General features: G+C 44.6%; 1 protein-coding gene across 5 annotated transcripts in view; it reads left to right on the plus strand.

The window, feature by feature from the left end:
- The window catches only part of LOC140721376 (NACHT, LRR and PYD domains-containing protein 12-like), a 71,638-nt gene that overhangs the window by 29,500 nt on the left and 18,029 nt on the right, over nt 1-24,109 (plus strand). For 4 of the 5 annotated variants that reach the window (XM_073036217.1, XM_073036219.1, XM_073036220.1 and 1 more), the window contains one exon: nt 19,995-20,096. In XM_073036217.1, coding sequence (XP_072892318.1) covers nt 20,036-20,096 — 61 coding nt within the window. In that variant the 5' untranslated portion in view covers nt 19,995-20,035. Of the gene's footprint in view, nt 1-19,297; nt 19,357-19,994; nt 20,097-24,109 lie in introns of all 5 variants that reach the window. The other variant, XM_073036218.1, reaches the window with a different exon arrangement.

Genomic DNA, 24,109 nt, shown 5'->3' on the forward strand with positions numbered 1-24,109 from the left:
CTATATGGACTTCAGTAAGGCCTTTGACAAGGTTCTGCACGGAAGGTTAGTTAGTTAGGAATATTAAAGTAGTAAAATGGATTCAACAGTGGCTAGATAGGAGATGCCAGAGAGTAGTGGTGAATAACTGTTTGTCAGGTTGGAGGCCGTTGACTAGTGCTGTGCCTCAGGGATCTGTACTGGGTCCAATGCTGTTTGTCATCTACATTAATGACCTGGATGATGGGGTGGTAAATTGGATTAGAAAATATGCAAATGATATTAAGGTAGGTGGCGTTGTGGATAATGAAGTAGGTTTTCAAAGCTTGCAGAGAGATTTAGTCCAATTAGAAGAGTGGGCTGAACGATGGCAGATGGAGTTTAATGCTGATAAGTGTGAGGTGCTACATTTTGGTAGGAATAATCCAATTAGAACATACATGGTAAATGGTAGGCATTGAAGAATGCTGTCGAACAGAGTGATCTAGGAATATTGGTGCATAATTCTCTGAAGGTGGAATCTCATGTGGATAGGGTGGTGAAGAAAGCTTTTGGTCTGCTGGCCTTTATAAATCGGAGCATTGAGTACAGGAGTTGAGATGTAATGTTAAAATTGTACAAGGCATTGGTAAGGCAGAATTTGGAGTATTGTGTACAGTTCTGGTCACCGAATTATAGGAAAGATATTAACAAAATAGAGAGAGTACAGAGAATATTTACTAGAATGTTACCTGGGTTTCAGCACCTAAGTTATAGGGAAAGGTTGAACAGGTTAGGTCTTTATTCTTTGGAGCATAGAAGGTTGATGGGGGTCTTGATAGAGGTATTTAAAATTATGAGGGGGATAGATAGAGTTGACATGGATAGGCTTTTTCCATTGAGAGTAGGGGAGATTCAAACAAGCGGACATGATTTGAGAGTTAGGGGGCAAAAGTTTAAGGGTAACAAGAAGGGGAATTTCTTTACTCAGATAGTGGTAGCTGTGTGGAATGAACTTCCAGTAGAAGTGGTAGGGGCAGGTTTGGTATTGTCATTTAAAGTAAAATTGGATAGGTATATGGACAGGAAAGGAATGGAGGGTTATGGGCTGAGTGCAGGTCGGTGGGACTAGGTGAGAGTAAGCGTCGGCACGGTCTAGAAAGGCTGAGATGGCCTGTTTCCATGCAGTAATTGTTATATGGTTATATCACTCTCCTCAACTCTCTGCTCCAGAGGTTGATATCGATACACAGACAAGTTCTTCCAACTTGAATTGTTTGTTCTGCTTTGTGGAGACCCGCTGCTGATCGCATTGTCGGGAAATGACATGGGGAACGATTGTCTGGTTCCCACCATCTGGAGAGAGTGAGGAAGTTCTTCCAACTTGAATTGTTTGTTCTGCTTTGTGGAGACCCGCTGCTGATCGCATTGTCGGGAAACGACATGGGGAACGATTGTCTGGTTCCCACCATCTGGAGAGAGAGAGGACTCAATGCACTCTCACCAACACTTCCGCTTCGCTCTGCTTCCACCCACCCACTTCCCAACGAACCTTTGAAACACTTTTGAGCATTTGAACAGGTTTCCCAAATATTTGAAGGGGAATGTCCTTTTGCAGTGTAGCGGAGTGCTTGTGTCTGGGAGAATTATTTTCCTCGCTCTGCCGCTTAGTCTGATGCTGTCTTTCGGTTTCTTTGCTTCTGTCTCTACGGGGGAATCTTATATTCTAACAAATCTGTGTCGAGTTGTGGCCACCGCTGACCGTGACAAAGTCTGCCATTTCTCCAACGTCCTGCCAGTGAGCACAGTAACACTATCTGCCTTTCACCCTGCAATCATAAATTCCCTGCTCTGCGGAAATCTGCCAGTGTTTAAAATGCACAAAGCCTTTGGTACTCCTGTATCCCTGCTCGTTAATGCAAATATCGAATCAGCCAGTCAAGCGGTTATGCAGACATGATGAAGAAGTTCAGTTCCTGTTCAAACCAAAGGTAAGACAAGGGAAGAAATGTGATCGAACTGACGCTGAGCGTCAGTTATAATTATTACTGCCAGACGGAATGGTTTGAGAATTTATCAAGCGATAAATCTTCTGGGATTTTCACGCCCATCAGTGAATGAAATCAACACACGTTGCCACGTCGAACCTTGTAGTGGATGGGCTGCAGCAGCAAAAGGCCACATCGGCTTCCCCTCCTGTACCTGACAACCCGACCACTGAGTGGGTATTCACTGAAGTAGCCTCAACTACAGAGTGGCCAATAGGTTCACTACCTTATGGGAAATGGACTTCCTCCTCATCTCTGTCCTAATTCTAATTCCTGAATCTTGAGGCTATGTCCCCCAAGTGTAGTCTCACCTACCAGCGGTAATGATTTTGCTGCCTCTGATTTAACCATCTCTTTTGTGATACATTTCTGAACGATCCCCTCTCTTTCTTCTGTCTTACAGCCAGTTTACTCCCCGGAGATTCATAGGCTTAACCCTAGTCATCTACTCAACCAATTCTTCCGCACTACTTCCAGAGCCAATCTATTTTCCGTGACGTAATGTTGCAGGTCCACAAAACTCTGGTTAGAACACACTTAGAGTATTGTGCTCGGTCCTGATTGTAGAACATTGAACATAACACTGTATAGCACAGGAACCGGACACTCAACCCACAAAGTTATGCCGAGCAGCCTGAGAGGAGCGACTGGAAAATGGGCTGAAACCTTTGCAGATGTGATTCAATGCAGATGAGTGACAGGTGTTGTGCTTTGGGAGCTCCAACCCGGCTGGGAATTATGCAGCACATGGTAGTGAATTGTGGCGTGCGGGGGAGCAGAGAGATCTGGGGACACAGTTTCACAGTTCCAAGATAGGGTCATAAAGAAAACTTTCGACACCTTGGCCTTTATGCATCAAGGTACTGAGTACAAGAATTGAGATGTTGTGTTGTTGTATCGGACTTCAGTGAGGGCAAACTTCTACTGTGTGCCGTTCTGCTCAACAATCAACAGGAAATTGATGGATCAGTTTGAAAGTTTACAGAGACAATTTTAATGATGTTCCCAGACTTGGTGACGTGCATTACAGGGTAATATTCAATAGGTTTGTTCTCACCCAAATGAGACTTTTCCACCTCAGGCTGGATGATTCCAGAGGAGGTCATAGGTAAAGGGTAAAAGATGAAATACTTAAGGGTCAGAGGAGAGGGAAGTACAATCAGAGGTCAGTGTGAGTGTGGAATGAGTTGGTGAATGCAGGTTCAATTGCAACATACAGTAGCCACTTGGATAGCAAAGTAGATGGATGGGGGGTGGATAGTATGAAAGACTCATTTCCACATGCAAGTCGATGCAACTAGAGCGGGAAACAGGTCAGAACAGTTTGGAAGAAACAAGGTGCATGTTTATGTGTGTGTTTTTCAATAACTCTACATCCTATCCCAAAGAATCCTCTCCAGTCATTTACATATCCTGACATGTGGTTGGTCCACATGTATTCCAGTATTATGCATCAAGCTTCCTAAATAATATAATAACATTTATCACTGGCATTCTTGCTCGTGGCTAGAGAGATGACTAATGTATTGCTGAAGTCCCCAGTAATGTCATCTTCTCCATCTCTCAATAAAATGCAGTGTAGCTCCCCAGGCTCTAGAAGATTATTCAACTTAATGCTCTTTAAGTCACCAGACACGATCTCCTTATTGGTGCGGTACTTACAGCAGGAAAACACCCTTCAGTCCATGTGCCAAAGCGAGCGAGATCTACATTCAAACTCATTCCACTTTCAGCGGGGATGGGTCAGACGCAGGCAGATAGAACTAGTTTAGGTGATCACCTGGTCGGCATGGAAGGGCTGGGTTGAAGGACCCAGGCCGATGTTGAGAGGGAGGGATCTCTTCTGAGTATTGACTCCGCATCTTTCAATAGGTGCTGCCTGACCAGCTAAGTTCCTTGAATTTTTGCATTCTGATCTGGTCAGCATTAAGTAGAAAAAGGTGTTTTGTGCTGGGAGAGTACAGAGGAGGTTCACCGGGACTATGGGGTACGTGTCATGGGGTGAGATTGAATTGTGTTGTAGTCTCGAGTTAATGTGCAGTGGGATCCCAGGATCCAGTTCATAGCTCCGGAAAAGGGGCTGCATTTGACAATGGGATGGTAAAGAAGGCTTATGGTCTGTTTGCTTTTAATAAGCGTGGCAGTGAGTTCCAGTGTCAGGTAGTTATGTTGCAGTTTTATAAACCTCTAGCTGAACCGCATCTGGTGTATTGCATTATATGAGAGGGAAAATGTGGATGCTTTGGACAGTGAGTGGAAGTGGCTGAACATAACACTGCCTGGATAAGGAGAGATTGGGAAACCTAGGGATATTTGCCCTGGAACAGTAGGGGCTGAGGAAGGCCACACAGGAGTATGTGAAGATGAGAGTCGCTGACAGAGTGGATAACCGGTTCCTTTTTCCCCTAAGGAAGAAATGTCTAATACCAGAGGACATGTATTTAAGGTGAAAGGGGGAAACAGAACCTCATTACAACCAAGAGAAAATCTCCCGTTGCTGGAAATCCAAGCCACACACACAAAATGCTGCAGAGAGTCAGCAGAGTAGGCAGCATCTATGAAAAATAAAAGTGCCGTCGACATTTCTGGTCAAGACCCTTTAACTCCTTTTTGGCACTATTTATGTCTGTATGCATGTATGTATGTATTTATTAAAAATCAGTGTAATTTTGTATCATTTCCGTCCACTCCTGCTACAGTACAACAACTTATTTAAGCCAGTACACACGAGGAAATCTGCAGATGCTGGAAATTCAAACAACACACACAAAATGCTGGTGGAGCACAGCAGGCCAGGCAGCATCTATAGGGAGAAGCTCTGTCGACTTTTCGGGCCGAGACCATTCGTCAGGACTGCTGTGTTCCACCAGCATTTTGTGTGTGTTATTTAAGCCAGCGATATTAAACATGACTCAGAATGTTTAAAGGTGATGGTCCGAACATCTAGAGTTCATCAGGGAAGCATCTCTAACGCCAATGCTTGGTTATAAAACTCTAAGGGCGGAGACTATGCGGATAAGAAAGTGTAGTCCTGTTTCTGTTTGCGTCCGTGTGTGTGTTTGAGCGAACGTAGGAGGAGATGAGTTATACAGCTCTCTTTACCTGCACCTTCATGTCAACTCTTTGAGTGATTATGCAGAATGTTTGAAGTTAAGTTTGTGGCCTAAGGTAGAAGGAGATGACTTATCAATCACCCCTGCTGTGGATCACTTTCTGGAGGTCCAAGACGCTGACTTCTACAAAGAAGGGATCCGTATGCTCCAGGACCGCAGGACTAAGTGTGTAAATGTGGGTGGTGGGACTATGTTGAAAAATAAATATGCTGGATTTTCTAAAATTGACTCCTTCTACCTTAGGCTACGAACTTATCAATCACCCTCCTATGCTCCACTGCGTGTCAAAAAAGCTTTAGAAGCCATGCCAAATCTTCACAAACTGCTACGAAAACACTAGAGGTGCTGTGCCTTTTTTATACTTCGACAGTAAGACCATAAGAAATTGATGATGATGCTAATGATGATGATGATGATGAGTATGACGGCATCCGTCTGTCTGGAAGGACAATGGAAATATAGTTTACGCTATGGGTCAGTCCATTGTAGAGTTGCCACACCTTCTACATCTGTACAGTCCGGTTCCGGTGGGGGCAGGTCTAACTGCAGTTTCTGCAGGTGAATGTTGTGCCAGGCTGTGGAGGCGACCCACTCTGATCTTAGCAGCTCCCTCCTATGTTGGTTCTGTCGCTGCAAACAGCGGCAGTAGCGTGAGCTCTGCAGGGCAGAGCTTGGGTGGAATGTACGGAGATCTTACGATACCCAGTCGTCAAAATCCACCCCCCACCCCGGTCTCACCAGTGTAGTCCAGAGGGAAGTGAAGCACTGTGTTTCTACGGACTTGGCTTCAGGAGCTGCCGGAAGGATGTCCTGTGACGTCCAGCACGTTAGGGGCTTCAGTCCGGATTTTCTATCTGGGTTTAAACCTGTAGCCTTCTCCTCCTCCGGGGTTTCCACAGTGCAGTGGGGTAGTTACCTATAGCTGGGGATTTTGTTCACGAGCACCAGGGCATGTCCACACGCCGGTGGGCCTGCGTGCTACGAGTGCATGGGCCGAACCCCTCCCCGTCTTCTGTAGTCGAGCCTGGGACTGAAAGGTGTTCGGTTTCCCTGTGTCACCTGTTAGAAGGCACCACATGAGGCTTGGTCTTGGAGAGGGAATGCACTTGCAGGAAAGGAATTACACATTCCGTTCTCCTTTACGTGAGACTGCTGGTCAGTGATGGAACAACTAGTTGACACATAAGACAATAAGCCGGAGGAGCAGAAACACAGAACCGAGTCTGTTACTCCATTTCATCATGGCTGATCCATCCTCCCTCTCAGCCCTACTCCCCGTATCCCATCACGCCTGAATAATCAGGTATCGGTCGACCTCTGCCTTACACATTGCCTTGGACTCCAAAGATTTGCCACTCTGACTAACTAAATTCCTGTTCACTTCCGTTCGAAAAGGCTGGTCTGAGATACCCAGCATAGGAACCCGCCTCTCCATATTCATTCTGTCTTCCTTTTCTTCCGTGACTTTCTGTCTTTTTCTATCAGATATCCCATTTCCAGCCTTTTATCTCTTTCACTAACCAACTGCCCAGTCATTTACTTTACACCCTGACCCTCTCCCGGATTCATCTATAAACTCCACCTTGTACTTAATCCTCCCCTTTCCCACTTTCTTGTCCTGACGTGCTCCCTTCCTTTCATGTTCAGAAGAATGGTTTCAGCCTAAACGGTCGCCTGTTTACACCTTTCATTTGTTGCTGCCCGGCCTGCTGAGTTCCTGCAGCATTTTGTATGTGTTGCGTTGGATTTCCAACATCTGCAGACTTCATCGTGTTGTTTAACTCATGCGTACTTCAATTGCGGTCATCTTCCTGTAGATGGAATCAATCTGGCCATTCTCGTTGATCTCGCTCATTAACGAGGCATTTTCACTCACAGAACGGCAGCTCACTTCAATTCTTTTGACTCCTTTATTGTTTTTATTTACTCACCATTCTCTGCAACCCGAGTCAATTGTGTGTGAAAATCCCGGATAGATGAGCAGTTTCTGAGATACTCAAAATACCCCATCTGGCACCAACAACCATTCCACGGCAGAAGTCACTGAGAACACATGTTTTCCACGTTATGGCCTTTCAACTGAGCAACAACTGAACTTCTTGGCATACGGCATATTCTTTTATGAATTGTGTTGACGCTACGGGATTAGCTAGTCAGCATAAACAAGCTCGTGTACAGGTGTCCCTAGTAGAATGGCCACTGTCTGTATTTCCCATTTAGACAACACCTCACCCATCTCGAATATGAGCACGGATGAGATCTCGGCCTAATTTTTGCAATCCCCCTGTTTTGCAACAACACTTTGTCGCTGACACGGCGATGCATCAAACACTGTCATAGTGGTGTGGTGTGGTGTTGGGCGTGATTGTCCCCTCTGAGCTCCACGGATCGCGTGGCCACGCTGTGACGTCAGTTCCCGCGCGTGTGGCCTCTGTTGCAGCGCGGATGGAATTGTGAACAACTAGAAAACATTTCCGAAACGTGAAAGCTTTCCTTTGCTGTACTGTATTATATAATAACTTCTATTGATAAATAAAATCAAAGGTATATGATATATTTAAATTTCATTCTAAATATTCATAGGTGCATATTGCCAAAAAAAAACAACGCATTGGAAGTGCCGCACAGTCTTCAGGCCGTGTAACGTTTCCTATTGCGAACAATGGTTGGTTCACACCCCTGTGAAAAAAAGATAGAGGGAACGTTGGAGCCTGCACAACTTTACAGCCTATGCACATTAAACACGATTAAAACATAGATTTGAATAAGTTTCAGCACCAGCTGGAGGGAATATGTTACTACAAAAGGAGTTCTAAAATGCTCCTCCTCTCCACTAGAGTGCAGTTCACCCTTGGGCAAGATGTAGAACCTGGTTAGCTGCAGCCTACACCCTCCACCCACTCCTCACGATCAGGTCCCTTGAAGACATGAGCAAAGATGGTGGATTGTCCTATGAGCTGCTGGTGAATATCACAAGCCCTGGTTATACGACCACAGACCCAAGCCATACACTCTCTGAAGAGTATTGATAATGGCTGGGGTCACCCGTCTTGTAAACAAACTTCCCAGAAGAAGGTAGTGGCAAGCCAGTTCTTCAGAAAAAAAATGCCAAGAACTATCATGGTCCTGGAAAGACCATTTTCTCAATGTTGTACAACACGGCACCTGACGACGGTGACAACAACAGTACCGAGCTTCCTTTTGCCGATGGGATGCTGAGGCTAAATAAAGTGGTCAAAACTGTTTGACCTGTAGGATCTGTGGCGTAAAGAATAACACAGAATAAATTCATTTCCCCCCGTTTGATGGAAAGGTGATCCTCAAGTATTAAAAAGCACGGAATTAACGCGGAACAGCGACTAGTCAGAAAATCCAATTATAGTAATGACTGAAGATTTTCCTTTTACTTCGTAAAAAAATCACTGCGAATGCTTTCATAATTTCTTAAGATACCTTCTGCAGAAACCTGGCATGCAATCCATTTAGTTCAGATGGGTTATATAACCTCGTACCTTTTCAAAGGTTTCAGAAAATGCATACAATATACATCCTGAAATGCTTTTTCTTCCCAACCATCCACGAAAACAGAGGTGTGTCTCAAATAATGAATGACAGTTAAATGTTAGAATCCCAAAGCCTCCCCCCCCAGCACCCCCCCCTGTGTGAAAGCAGCAGCAAGCACGACCCCCTCACCCTACCGGCAAAACAATAGCAGTGACACCCGTCACCGAGTACTCAAGCGTGCAGCAAAAGCAACAGTAAAGACACAGACTTGCAGAACTGCAAAGACTATATTGTTCACCCGGCATTCGACACACCATAGGCTCTCTCTCCCTAATAAGGAAGAAAGAGGTGTCTTCATTTCACAGCGATCGGGGAAACACAACAAACAACTCGCTGCTTTATGATCTTTTCCTCTTTATATATGTTAAAGCAAAAGTATCCTCTTTTATATTACAGGGTATTTTAACTGCAAATTTCTTATATTCAACTCCCCTTATTACTTTTCAGTTACTTGTTACAGTTGGCTTTTAAATCTGCCGAATATTCTTGTTTACCACTATTTTTTGTATGGTAAGCTGTTACTTTTGCTTTATTTTTGTCTTTTACTTCCATTACTGGCCACGTTGCTTCATCTTCTTTTACACCATGGATCCTAGCAACTTTTTGAACTCTGAAGTAAGACTGAGAAATAAAAGGATTATTGATCAATGGAAATGTGGAAAATTCACTCTTAAAGGAATTAATGAATTCCTTCACATTGGATCAACTTTCTGAGCATTTGCAGCGGAAACCCAATCCGGTTGAATATGTTATTGGAAGCGCTGTACTTTCCATGCAGTTTCAGACAAAGGGCAACGCTTCCCGCCGCCCCGGACCCTCCTCGGGACTGCGCTTCTTGGAAGAAACAGCCATCCCTTCCACACTCTGTGCTGCATCGTTCCCGACCCAGGGATTGAGGATCGCTTTATTAATTGCTTCACTGGTGGGGCCGTCGCTATCAGTCCAACTACCCTTCAGTAGGTACGTGCGTGGGTAATTCGGAAATCTACCATATTGCCAATGAAAATTAAGGGGTGGAAAAGAGGTGATTATTCCATTATAGAGACTGTTGCTGAGATCTAATGTGGGTCAACGCAAATACGGTGCTGTTTTTCTTATGTCAAATGGATGTCGTAGTTCTAAGGATAATTAGTATATTGATAGCTGGTTTGTTTGTGTTTTCTTTTGAGGAAATGCCCTTGAACTTCAACATGTTTTCGCAAATTTAGTAGAAACAGAGTGCAAACTATTATTGTTTTTTGCGTTGTTACTGAATGAATGTCAGAATTTTTAGTGCATTCGCAGGTATTAGATAAAGGTTAGGAGGCGATCGTACTCGCTGCTATTTAGATGAATGAGAGGAGAGTTTATCCACTTGCTTACATAAACGAGTGAAGCAGTTGCTGGTAATATGTAACATGATGAGACATCTCGTAAGAGGATCTCAAACAGGTGAAGATAGACGAGATTATTTTTACGAGGTGGAACAGTGTGTCTTTGGAATTCTGTTCCTCAAAGGAAAGAAAAAAAGAAGCAGTGTTTTGTCGATGTGTTTACTTCCGCAGAACATAGTTTCTTGACAGACAAGGGAGTGAGGTGTTGCAGACGGTCGCAGGGATGTGTCACTGAGATCACGGTCCAGCTGTAATCATAGAGACTGGCGGAACAGGACTGAGGGGGCGAATGTCCTGTTACTAATTCAACGTACCAGCAGCAGACTCTGACAAATAAGAGACCAAGTGAATTTAATGTTTGGTGTTTTTCCATCAATCTCAGACAAGGAACAGTAGATGTATCTTTAAAATAAGTGCAATGCCTTATTTGGCCAGCGGGAAATGGTCATAATTTCATACGATTCTACTGAGACATTGTAAGTGAGTAATAAACTGAAGGGGAAGGGCGTTCTTACTCGCTGTTGACTGTGTCCGTTTGCTATCTCTGGGAGATGTTTATCTCGGCACAGTTGCTCTCCAATCGGCCCATTACTGTAATGGGCCAACTGAGGTCAACTGTTAAAAATGGCTCTTTCTAAACAGGCTGACCTTCAAGTCATATCCAGGCAGCCGGGGCACACTACAGCAGCACAGGAGCGCCGCAGGGAACCGTACTCTCTCCGGTCCTGTTCACCCTGTATACATCAGACTTCCAATATAACTCGGAGTCCTGCCATGTGCAGAAGTTCGCTGATGACACGGCCATAGTGGGGTGTGTCAGGAATGGACAGGAGGAGGAGTATAGGAAACTGATACAGGACTTTGTGATATGGTGCAACTCAAACTACCTGTGTCTCAATATCACCAAGACCAAGGAGATGGTGGTGGACTTTAGGAGATCTAGGCCTCATATGGAGCCAGTGATCATTAATGGAGAATGTGTGGAGCAGGTTAAGACCTACAAGTATCTGGGAGTACAGTTAGACGAGAAGCTAGACTGGACTGCCAACACAGATGCCTTGTGCAGGAAGGCACAGAGTCGACTGTACTTCCTTAGAAGGTTGGCATCATTCAATGTCTGTAGTGAGATGCTGAAGATGTTCTATAGGTCAGTTGTGGAGAGTGCCCTCTTCTTTGTGGTGGCGTGTTGGGGAGGAAGCATTAAGAAGAGGGACGCCTCACGTCTTAATAGATAGATAGATAGATAGATACTTTATTCATCCCCATGGGGAAATTCAACATTTTTTCCAATGTCCCATACACTTGTTGTAGCAAAAACTCATTACATACAATACTTAACTCAGTAATAATATGATATGCATCTAAATCACTAACTCAAAAAAAAAAAGCATTAATAATAGCTTTAAAAAAAAGTTCTTAATTCCTGGCAGTTGAATTGTAGAGCCTAATGGCATTGGGGAGTATTGACCTCTTCATCCTGTCTGAGGAGCATTGCATCGACAGTAACCTGTCACTGAAACTGCTTCTCTGTCTCTGGATGGTGCTATGTAGAGGATGTTCAGGGTTTTCCATAATTGACCGTAGCCTACTCAGCGCCCTTCGCTCAGCTACCGATGTTAAACTCTCCAGTACTTTGCCCACGACAGAGCCCGCCCTCCTTACCAGCTTATTAAGATGTGAGGCGTCCTTCTTCTTAATGCTTCCACCCCAACATGCCACCACAAAGAAGAGGGCGCTCTCAACAACTGACCTATAGAACATCTTCAGCATCTCACTGCAGACATTGAATGACGCCAACCTTCTAAGGAAGTACAGTCAACTCTGTGCCTTCCTGCACAAGGCATCTGTGTTGGCAGATAAGGTAAGCAGATAAGCTGGTAAGGAAGGCGGGCTCTGTCGTGGGCAAAGTACTGGAGAGTTTAACAACGGTAGCTGAGTGAAGGGCACTGAGTAGGCTACGGTCAATTATGGAAAACCCTGAACATCCTCTACATAGCACCATCCAGAGACAGAGAAGCAGTTTCAGTGACAGGTTACTATCGATGCAATGCTCCTCAGACAGGATGAAGAGGTCAATACTCCCCAATGCCATTAGGCTTTACAATTCAACCGCCAGTACTTAAGAACTTCTTAAAAGCTATTATTAATGCTTTTTGAGTTAGTGATTTAGATGCATATCATATTTTTACTGAGTTAAGTATTGTAAGTGTATGGGACATTGGAAAAAAGGTTGAATTTCCCCATGGGGATGAATAAAGTAACTATCTATCTATCTATCTATCTATCTATCTATCTATCTATCTATCTATCTATCTACAGAATTCCCAGTGTTCAAAAGAAAACGAAAAATAAATTACCCCAAATGCATAACATTATACAAGATTTGACAACGCCCTTCCGTCTCCTCTCTGTCTGCAATAAACCCACAATGATCTTTGTTCTGAGCTGTCGCTGGAGTTTATAATCTGACAATAAATTGGTCCCAAGGTGAACAATAAATTAAAGTGACGACACCAACAAAATGGAACCAGGATGCAGGCTGTGCTCCCCCCCAAGCAGCAGATCAGATTTTCGAGAGAAAGGTAATATTTGCATCGCACCCTGAGTGGTACTTTTGTCTCGAACCACATGTTAGAAAGGCTCATTCAAGCATAAAGAGTCTTTGCATTTTTCACTACAAGCGTTGTGGAACAAGGTGTGGCATTAAATGTTGAATAGACTGAGGTTCAGGTTTATGAGCGTGTTATCAACTGAACATTGCTCAGGGTGTGTTCACTTACAGTTAGGGACATAAAATTCAGATATTCGGATTCGCTGAAACCAGACTCAGGAGTCCAGCACCAGGTAAGAACAGGGACTATGTTATGGTGTTTTAATGAGCCCACTTGTCTCGGCAGAATTTCTAGTATTGCTACCATATCAGAATTGTCTTTAGAATCGCCTGGCTTTACAGATCTGTGTGCTTTATTATTTTCATTACGCATTTTTTAAAGAAAAGACGAGTTAGATCTGGCAGTGATATTTATATTAACAAATATTATTGTAATTCTCACTGGCCGTAGCTAAAAATATCAAATTCTACCCTCATTGGACACTTTCCTATGTACCTCCTGTAGCTAATAATGTGGCCACTGAGTGCATGTCCGGGTGCTGTTACATGTCCGCTTCCATGCTGACCACTGTGCTACGGTCCACTGCAATGCTGATCACTGTGCTACCGTCCACTGCAATGCTGATCACTGTGCTACCGTCCACTGCAATGCTGATCACTGCGCTACCGTCCACTGCAATGCTGATCACTGCGCTACCGTCCACTGCAATGCTGATCACTGTGCTACCGTCCACTGCAATGCTGATCACTGCGCTACCGTCCACTGCAATGCTGACCACTGCGCTACCGTCCACTGCAATGCTGATCACTGTGCTACCGTCCACTGCAATGCTGATCACTGCGCTACCGTCCACTGCAATGCTGATCACTGCGCTACCGTCCACTGCAATGCTGATCACTGCGCTACCGTCCACTGCAATGCTGATCACTGTGCTACCGTCCACTGCAATGCTGATCACTGTGCTACCGTCCACTGCAATGCTGATCACTGCGCTACCGTCCACTGCAATGCTGATCACTGTGCTACCGTCCACTGCAATGCTGATCACTGTGCTACCGTCCACTGCAATGCTGATCACTGCGCTACCGTCCACTGCAATGCTGATCACTGCGCTACCGTCCACTGCAATGCTGATCACTGCGCTACCGTCCGCTGCAATGCTGATCACTGTGCTACCGTCCGCTGCAATGCTGATCACTGTGCTACCGTCCGCTGCAATGCTGATCACTGTGCTACCGTCCACTGCAATGCTGACCACTGTGCTACCGTCCAATGCAATGCTGACCACTGCGCTACCGTCCACTGCAATGCTGATCACTGCGCTACCGTCCGCTGCAATGCTGATCACTGCGCTACCGTCCGCTTCAATGCTGATCACTGCGCTACCGTCCGCTGCAATGCTGATCACTGCGCTACCGTCCGCTGCAATGCTGATCACTGCGCTACCGTCTGCTGCAATGCTGATCATTGCGCTACCGTCCACTGCAATGCTGATCACTGTGCTACCGTCCACTGCAATGCTGATCACTGTGCTACCGTCCACTGCAATGCTGATCACTGTGCTACCGTCCACTGCAATGCTGATCACTGTGCTACCGTCCACTGCAATGCTGATCACTGTGCTACCGTCCACTGCAATGCTGATCACTGCGCTACCGTCCACTGCAATGCTGACCACTGCGCTACCGTCCACTGCAATGCTGATCACTGTGCTACCGTCCACTGCAATGCTGATCACTGTGCTACCGTCCACTGCAATGCTGATCACTGCGCTACCGGCCCGCCACATTCATCAACCTCAGATTGTTGTCTCTGAGTTAGCAGAATTAGAGTTAACATGATTTTGTCCTCGGGTACTGGATGAATGGGGGCATTTGACTGTATTCGCTGGTATCAGATGAAGACAGGGAGAGGATGGTATTCTTGGTTGTTTAGATGAAGTAGAGGAGATTTTATCCGCTAGTGTTTAGAGTAATGAATTGAGCCCTTGCTGGGGACAGTGAACATTACGCAGAGTCTACAGAGGAATGTGGCGAACATGTGTAACACTTACCCAACAGGCTGGTATATGTCTAGGGGAAAAGGAGTTCCAGCCACTCACCAACTCCACCTCCCGTACACGCAGCTGCTGTGAGAATCAAGTTTATGCTGCGCGCACACACACAGTATCAAACTCACACCAGATACCGTTATGAAATACACTTTAAAGATTTTACTAAAACTTTGCAATAAGTACTATGCAATACAATATATATGAAGGAAAAGAAAATAAAGCAAAAGGCGCCAACTTATCAAAGTTCAGTCAGTGTAGTGCACATCGTTGGAGCTCAACCATTGAACCATCCGACCCCTCGTCACTTTCCTCCAACCTCCACGTCCTCGCACCTGGGACCACCCCCGGTGGTCGACCGAGCAGTGCAGCGCACGTCCACCTTCCTCGGCGTCTTCTTCCCGACTCCCCTGAAAAGACCGCAAAACCCCTGCTCCCAGACCCACAAGACAAAATAATATTCCCCATTGGTCAACAAATGAATACAATCCCGATATCAGCAAGTCTAAAGCTAAACAACTGTGAGAGAAAGCACTTAATACAAAGAAGCATTCCTACTCTTAACAAAACAAAGAAGTCATTTTGATTAACATACATTGTACACAGGTTTGCTGCTCTAGAACATAGAACATAGAATATAGAATAGTACAGCACATTACAGGCCCTGCGAAAAACCCTGCCTCCCATATACCCCACCCCCAATTTACATTCCTCCATATACCTGTCTAATAGTCTCTTAAATTTCACTAGTGTATCTGCCTCCACCACTGACTCAGGCAGTGCAGTCCACTCACCAACCATTCTCTGAGTGAAAAACCTTCCTCTAATATCCCCTTTGAACTTCGCTCCCCTTACCTTAAAGCCAAGTCCTCTTGTACTGAGCAGTGGTGCCCTGGGGAAGAGGCACTGGCTATCCACTCTATCTATTCCTCTTAATATCTTGTACACCTTTATCATGTCTCCTCTCATCCTCTTTCTCTCCAAAGAGTAAAGCCCTAGCTCCCTTAATCTCTGATCATAATCCGTACTCTAAACCAGGCAGCATGGTAAATCTCCTTTTAAATCTGCTCTGTACCCTTTCCAATGCTTCCACATCCTTTCTGTAGTGAGGCAACCAGAACTGGACACAATACTCCAACTGTGGCCTAATCAGAGTTTTATAGAGCTGCGTCATTACATCGCGACTCTTAAACTCCATCCCTCGATTTATGAAACCTAACACCCCATATGCTTTCTTAACTATACTATCTACCTGTGAGGCAACTTTCAGGGATCTGTCGACATGTGCCCCCAGATCACTCTGCTCCTCCACACTACCAAGTATCCTGCCATTTACTTTTTACTCTGCCTTGGAGTTTGTCCTTCCAAAGTGTACCACCTCACACTTCTCCAGGTTGAACTCCATCTGCCACTTCTCTGCCCATTCTGCATCCTATCAATGTCTCTCTGCAAACTTCGACAATCCTCTACACTACTACAACACCACCAACCTTTGTGTCATCTGCAAACTTAACAACCCACCCTTCTACCCCCACATCCAGGTCGTTAATAAAAATCATGAAAATTAGAGGTCTTAGTACAGACCTTTGTGGGACACCATTAGCCCCAACCCTCCAATCCGAATGTACTCCCTCACCACGACCCTCTGCCTTCTGCTGGCAAGCCAATTCTGAATCCACCTGGCCAAACTTCCCTGGATCCCATGCCTTCTGACTTTCTGAATATGCCTACCGTGTGGAACCTTGTCAAATGCCTTACTAAAATCCATGTAGATCACATCCATTGCACTACCCTCATCTATATGCCTGGTCACCTCCTCAAAGAAGTCTATCAGGCTTATTAGACACGATCTGCCCTTCACAAAGCCATGCTGGCTGTCCCTGATCAGACCATGATTCTCTAAATGCCCATAGATTTTATCTCTCAGAATCTTTTCCAACAGCTTTCCCACCACAGACATAAGGCTCACAGGTCTATAATTACCTGGACTATCCCTACTAACTTTTCTTTTTAACAAGGGAACAACATTCGCCACCTTCCAATCCTCCTGTACCATTCCTGTGGACAACGATGACATAAAGATCCTAGCCAGAGGTTCAGCAATCTCTTCCCTCGCCTCATGGAGCAACCTGGGGAATATTCCGTCAGGCCCCGGGGACTTATCCTTCCTAATGTATTTTAACATCTCCAACACCTCCTCTCCCTTAATATCAACATGCTCCAGAACATAAACCTCACTCATATTGTCCTCACTGTCATCAAGTTCCCTCTCATTGGTGAATACCGAAGAGAAGTATTCATTGAGGACCTCGCTCACTTCCACAGCCTCCAGGCACATCTTCTCATCTTTATCTCTAATCGGTCCTACCTTCACTCCTGTCACCCTTTTGTTCTTCACATAATTTGAAGAATGCCTTGGAGTTTTCCTTTGCCCTACTCGCCAGGACCTTCTTATGCCCCCCTTCTTGCTCTTCTCAGCCCCTTCTTAAGCTCCTTTCTTGCTACCCTATATTCCGCAATAGACCCATCTGATCCTTGCTTCCTAAACCTCATGTATGCTGCCGTCTTCCACCTGACTAGATTTTCCACCTCACTTGTCACCCATGGTTTCTTCACCCTACCATTCTTTATCTTCCTCAGCGGGACAAACTTATCCCTAACATCCTGCAAGAGATCCTTAAAATTTGACCACATGTCCTTAGTACATTTCCCTGCAAAAACATCATCCCAATTCACACCCGCAAGTTCTAGCCTTATAGCCTCATAATTTGCCCTTCCCCAATTAAAAATGTTCTTGTCCTCTCTGATTTATCCTTTTCCATGATAATGCAAAAGGCCAGGGAGCAGTGATCACTGCCCCCAGATGCTCACCCACTGACAGATCAGTGACCTGACCCGGTTCGTTACCTAATACAAGATCTAGTATGACATTTCCCCTATTCGGCCTGTCAACATACTGTGACAGGAATCCATCCTGGACACACTTAACAAACTCCGCCCAATCTAAACCCTTGGAACTAATCAGGTGCCAATCAATATTAGGGAAGTTAAAGTCACCCATAATAACAACCCTGTTATTTTTGCACCTTTTCCAAAATCTGCCTCCGATTCTGCTCTTCGGTATCTCTGCTCCTACAAGGGGGCCTGTAGAATACCCCCACGAGAGTAACTGCTCCCTTCCTGTTCTTGACTTCTGCCTTCCACCTTCCTGACTAGGGCAGCTGAAACAGTTGAAGATAGATGAGGTTATATTTATCAGGTGGAACTAGTGTGCCTTAGGAATTCTCTTTCTCAAAGGAAAAGAGAAGCAGAGCTTTTTATCAATGTGGTTGATTCCGCAGAACACATCCTCTCAGGCAAGGGAGTGAACTGTTGCAGGCAGTCGCAGGGTTGTGCCCTGAGATCTCAGCCCAGCTGTGATCATAAAGAATAACTGAGCAGGACTGAGGTAGCAATTTCCTTGCTACTAATTCCGCATGCCAGCAACACAGTCTGAAAACCAAAGATCCAGTGAATTTAATATTTGGTGATTTTTTTCCATCTTTCTCTGACAAGAAAGGGTACATGTATTTATAAAATAAATGCGATGCCAGGAAAATTCAGCAGGAATTTCGCAACACGGGGTTTCATTACGGCCGATCATCTTGTTCTCCACAGTCAGTGTTACTGACAACGCCTGAGCTGGGCAATGTCAAAATGACGGTGGAGTAATATAGAGCGACCACATGTAAGGACATGAGTTGTAAAGCACGAGAATGTTATTATGCACACAGATTAATTGCGATTAACAAATATGGACAGTAGTATGATTGAACAGAATGAACAGAGCACCTTCACCGGGACGCTCTTTAGTATAAAAGGTAAAGGTAATGAACTGCACACAAAAATGAATTCGCTTCGCCAGGGGAATATGTTGAGGGGTGATACAGGTCACGAGCTTAGTATTACAGTATTCAGCAGCAATTACTTACAAGATCTAAATATTTTTGGTTGTTTTTTTTAATTGCAGAAACACAAGGTTAGCACGTTGATAGATCGTTAAAGCTTTTCCTAGGTTAAAGCGTGAAATATATCATTGGTGGAAACACAAATCATCATTTCATTCTCCCGTTGTTATGAAAGCTGAACATTACAAACATTATCTCCAGCACAAACTTATCCAGCCTGGAAACTGAATAATTATCCCGAACCTCGTTTTCGGAAAGTGGGTCATATTTATGGAAATACTGCACAATATTTCTAAATTTGAAGAAATCAATCAAGAAACGGGGGTTGAATTTGACTTCTACCGATCCTGATGTCAAGACTAGCGCAGCTGCAATTTGAATGTGTAAATTCCTGGTTTGGTAAACTAACAAACCGAGTGCAAAAGGAAAGCTGAACTCAGATACTCAACGTTCACAATCCCATCTGCAACTTTTCATTTGTTCCTGGAGGCCAATTTCGTTACAGTTATCCCTGTCCCTCGCTCTTCAATGGATCATTAGAAAATAAACAAGTTATGCATTAAAATGTAATCAAACTGAGGCATGATATCACAACAGTTCACAGGACACATTGATTTTTTTTTGTTATGAAGGGCGGATGAAAAGTCTGGTGAAGGAATAATCACTGTTACCAAACACAGATTTAATAAAGGTGAGAAAACGAAGCAAATTGTTCCATCAAAGCAAATTGCACAGAAATTAATCCACTGGCAAGACTGTACAAACCTTCTAGCATCGCTCCTGAACGATCCAGTCCTATGCTTAGCATTGTGACAACCTGCCAATGGTCAGGCAGTGTTGGAAAGAAAGGAAACTGTGAGAATCAGGTGTGATTGAGAAATCTGCAGAATTCAGAAATGAGAGGAATAGAAGTCTGATGGTGAGCACGAGTGTTTCAACTCTTGCTGCTGCAACAGATACCCATTGATCATCATAGCGCCACTAGTGGTAGGAGGATCAAAGCAGTGTGTCCTGTCTGCTCAGATTCTCCAACCTGCATTGACGTTCCATCGATCCACGATTCGGTATGGCATCCCACTCCGGGTCTATACCATAGGACTGATTCGTGAAAAGCGATTGCCTGGAATAGCGTGAGCAGATCAACCGGTAATCCGACCACGGGGTATGATCCATGGATTGTATGATTGGGGGTGTGGATGTCTGGAGATGGAGCAGGCCATATCGTGATTTCATTGGATAGGACCATGCTATTTGTCAGTGTGTGGCAAAGTGTGGCATAAGGTTCTATCTTATGTCGTAATTGATGTCTGACTCGTCTGTTAAATTTAGTTGTTACAGAGAACTGAAGGCTGCCCACACCTGTCTTCAAAATGGCTGAAGCAGCAGGAATGGGAGGAGTTCCAGAGGCATCAACATCAGGGAAGCACAAGGGTACGTAGTCATCCCGTTATTGACACAAATTGGACAATCTTATATTTGGTACCAGCATTTTATTTCTCAACTGCCCACACCTGTTCAAATCAATCCGCAAAATCTCTTCAACTATCACGGCTGCATCCTGATTTGTCTCCTAGACAAAGTTGGAAATGTCACATTTAAATCCATCGTGAACATTGCTATTCTGAATAGCTCGGATACTGGCACTAATTCCAGTGGCACCCGCAGGTCATTCCCCGCCATTTATAGACAATAGGTGCAGAAGTAGACCATTCGGCCCTTTGAGCCTGCACCGCCATTCTGAGATCATGGCTGATCATCTACTATCAATACCCAGTTCCTGCCTTGTCCCCATATCGCTTGATTCCCCTATCCATAAGATACCTATCTAGCTCCTTCTCGAAAGCATCCAGAGAATTGGCCTCCACTGCCTTCTGAGGCAGTGCATTCCACACCCCCACAACTCTCTGGGAGAAGAAGTATTTCCTTAACTCTGTCCTAAATTACCTACCCCTTATTCTTAAAACATGCCCTCTGGTACTGGACTCTCCCAGCATCTGGAACATATTTCCTGCCTTTATCTTGTCCAATCCCTTAATAATCTTATATGTTGCAATCAGATCCCCTCTCAATCTCCTTAATTCCAGCGTGTACAAGCCCAGTCTCTCTAACCTCTCTGCGTAAGACAGTCTGGACGTCCCAGGAATTAACTTTGTGAATCTAAGCTGCACTTCCTCTACAGCCAGGATGTCCTTCCTTAACCTTGGAGACCAAAACTGTACACAATACTCCGGGTGTGGTCTCACCAGGGCCCTGTACAAATGCAAAAGGATTTCCTTGCTCTTGTACTTAATTCCCTTTGTAATAAAGGCCAACATTCCATTAGCCTTCTTCACTGCCTGCTGCACTTGCTCATTCACCTTCAGTGACTGATGAACAAGGACTCCGAGATCTCTTTGTATTTCTCCCTTACCTAATTCTACACCATTCGGATAATAATCTGCCTTCCTGTTCTTACTCCCAAAGTGGATAACCTCACACTTATTCACATTAAACGTCATCTGCCAAGTATCTTCCCACTCACCCAGCCTATCCAAGATAAAACAATTCCTTTATGCCTCATGTTAACCAATCAATTTCGTATCAGTAGAATTAATTTATCCGAACCCTCTGCTGCTTTAAGTTTGCTGACAAATCCAATGTGGAATGTTACTGAAAATCGAAATGCTCTACCTTCTTTGGTCTCGCCTTACCTATTCTGCTAGCTGCGTCCTCAAGAACATTCCAGCGGGTTAAGTCAGCTTAATTTATAACTATATAACCATAGAGCACTACAGCACAGAAAACAGTCTATTCGGCCCTTCTAGTCTCTGCCGAAGCTTTATTCCTCTAGTCCTATTGACCTGCACCCAGTCCTTAACCATCCAGACCTCTCCCATCCATGTATCTATCTAATAATTTATTCTTAAAACCTAAGAGTGAGCCTGTATTTACCACGTCAGATGGCAGCTCCTGCACACACCCACCACTCTCTGAGTGAAGAAGTTCTCCCTAATGTTCCCCATAAACCTTTCTGCTTTCACCCTAAAGCCATGTCCTCTCGTATTTATCTCTCCTAATCCAGGTGGAAAGAGCCTACTGGCAATTACTCTGTCTCTACCCCTCAGAGTTTTGTAAACCTCGATCTCTCTTTGGCATGCCCCATTGTCCTGTGGAATTTCTCTTCCCCAACCCCCTTCCTCCTGTGAGATTTCTCTTCCTAATCCCACATGCTCCTATGGAAACTCTCTTCCACATCCCTCCTCCTCCTGACCGATCTCTCAACCTCTTCCCCCTTCATCCTGTTTAATCTCTCTCTATATCCCCCTTCCTCCTGTGGGATCTCTCTTCCCCATGCCTCATCCTGCTGTGGGATCTCTCTTCCGCACTCCCATGCCGCCTGTGGAATTTCCCTTCCCCATCCCCTTCTTCCCGTAGGATCCCTTCCTCCTGTGGGTTCTCTCTTCCCCATCCCCCTTTTGCCTGTGGGAACTCTCCTCCCCATAGAATCATAAAATCATAGAACACTACAGCACAGAAAACAAGCCATTCGGTCCTTCTAGTCTGTACCAAAACCTTATTCCGCTAGTCCCATTGACCTGCACCCAGTCCATAATCCTCCAGTCCTCTCCCATCCATGTATCTATCCAATTTATTCTTAAAGCTTAAGAGTCCACATTTTCCACATCAGATGGCAGCTCGTTCCTCACTCTCACCACTCTCTGAGTGAAGAAGTTCCTCCTAATGCTCCCCCTAAACCTTTCCCCTTTCACGCTGAAGCCATGTCTTCTCATATTTATCTCTCCTAATCTATTTGGAAAGAGCCTATTCGCATTTACCCTGTCTATACCCTCATAATTTTGTAACCCTCTATCAAATCTCCCCTCATTCTTCTACGCTCCAAGGAATAAAGTCCTAACCTGTTCAATCTTTCCCTGTAGCTCAACTCCTGAAGACCCGGCAACATCCTAGTAAATCTTCTCTGCACTCTTTCAATCTTACTGATATCCTTCCAATATTTAGGTGACCAGAATTGCACAGGATACTCCAAATTTGACCTCACAAATGTCTTATACAACCTCACCAAAACAAGCCAACTCCAATACACAATACTTTGATTTATGAATGCCAGCATGCCAAAAGCCTTCTTTCCAACCCTGTCTACCTGTGACGTCACTTTCAGGGAATTATGTTTCTGAACTCCCAGTCCCCTTTCTTCCTCCGCACTCCTCAGTGCCCTACCATTTACTGTGTCTGTCATACTTTGATTCCAAAATGCAACACCTCACACTTGTCAGCATTAAATTCCATCTGCCATTTTCTGGCCCATTTTCCCAGTTGGTCCAGATCACTCTGCACGCTTTGAAAGCCTTACTCGCTGCCCACAACGCCTCCAATCTTAGTGTCATCAGCAAACTTGCTGATCCAATTTACTACATTATCATCTAGATCATTGATATAGACAACAAATAACAATGATCCCAGCACAGATCCCTGAGGCACACCACTAGTCACAGGCCTCCAGTCTGAGAAACAATCATCCACTACCACTCTCTGTCTTCTTCCACACAGCCAATTTCAAATCCATTTTAAAAACTCTCCATGAATATGGACAACTCTCCGTGTCTGAACCTTCTGAACTAACCTCCCATGTGAGACCTTATCAAAGGCCTTACTAGTCCATGTTGTCCATGTAGACAACATCCACAGCCTTTCCTTCATCTAATTTCTTGGTAACCTCCTCGAAAATCTATACAAGATTCGTTAATCATGATATACACGCACAATGCCGTGCTGATTATCCTTAATCAGCCCTTGACTATCCAAATACTTATATATCCGATCTCCCAGAATACCTTCCAATAATTTACCTACTACTGATGTCAGGCTCACCGGCTCGTAATTACCTGAAAATTGACTCCTGATGAAGGGTTTCGGCCCGAAACGTCGTCACTACCTCCTCCCATAGATGCTGTCTGGCCTGCTGAGTTCTGCCAGCATTTTGTGTTTTTATTTATTTCCAGCATCTTGCAGATTCACTCGTGTTGTAATTACCTGGTTTACTTTTGGAGCCTTTTTTAGATAGCAGATCAATATGAGCTACCCTCCAATCCTCTGTCACTCTAGCTAATCCTACCCTCTTATCCTCTGGCTAAGGACATTTAAAATATTTCTGCCAGGGCCCCTGCAATTTCTACACTAGTCTCTATCAAGTTCCAAGAAAATATCATGTCAGGCCCGGGGGATTTATCTACCTTTATTCGCTGTAAGGCACCAAGCACCTCCTCCTCTTTAATCTCTATATGCTCCATGACACTATTGCTTATTTCACTTCCTTCCATTTACGCTATGCCAGTGTCCTGAGTAAATACTGATGCAAAAAAAACTGTTTAAGATCTCCCACATTTCGTGAGTCTCTACACATAGATGACAATTCTGATCTTCTAGGCGCCTAATTCTGTCCCTTA

The sequence above is a fragment of the Hemitrygon akajei genome, unplaced genomic scaffold, assembly GCF_048418815.1.
Source record: "Hemitrygon akajei unplaced genomic scaffold, sHemAka1.3 Scf000054, whole genome shotgun sequence".
In the NCBI taxonomy this organism is placed as follows: domain Eukaryota; kingdom Metazoa; phylum Chordata; class Chondrichthyes; order Myliobatiformes; family Dasyatidae; genus Hemitrygon; species Hemitrygon akajei.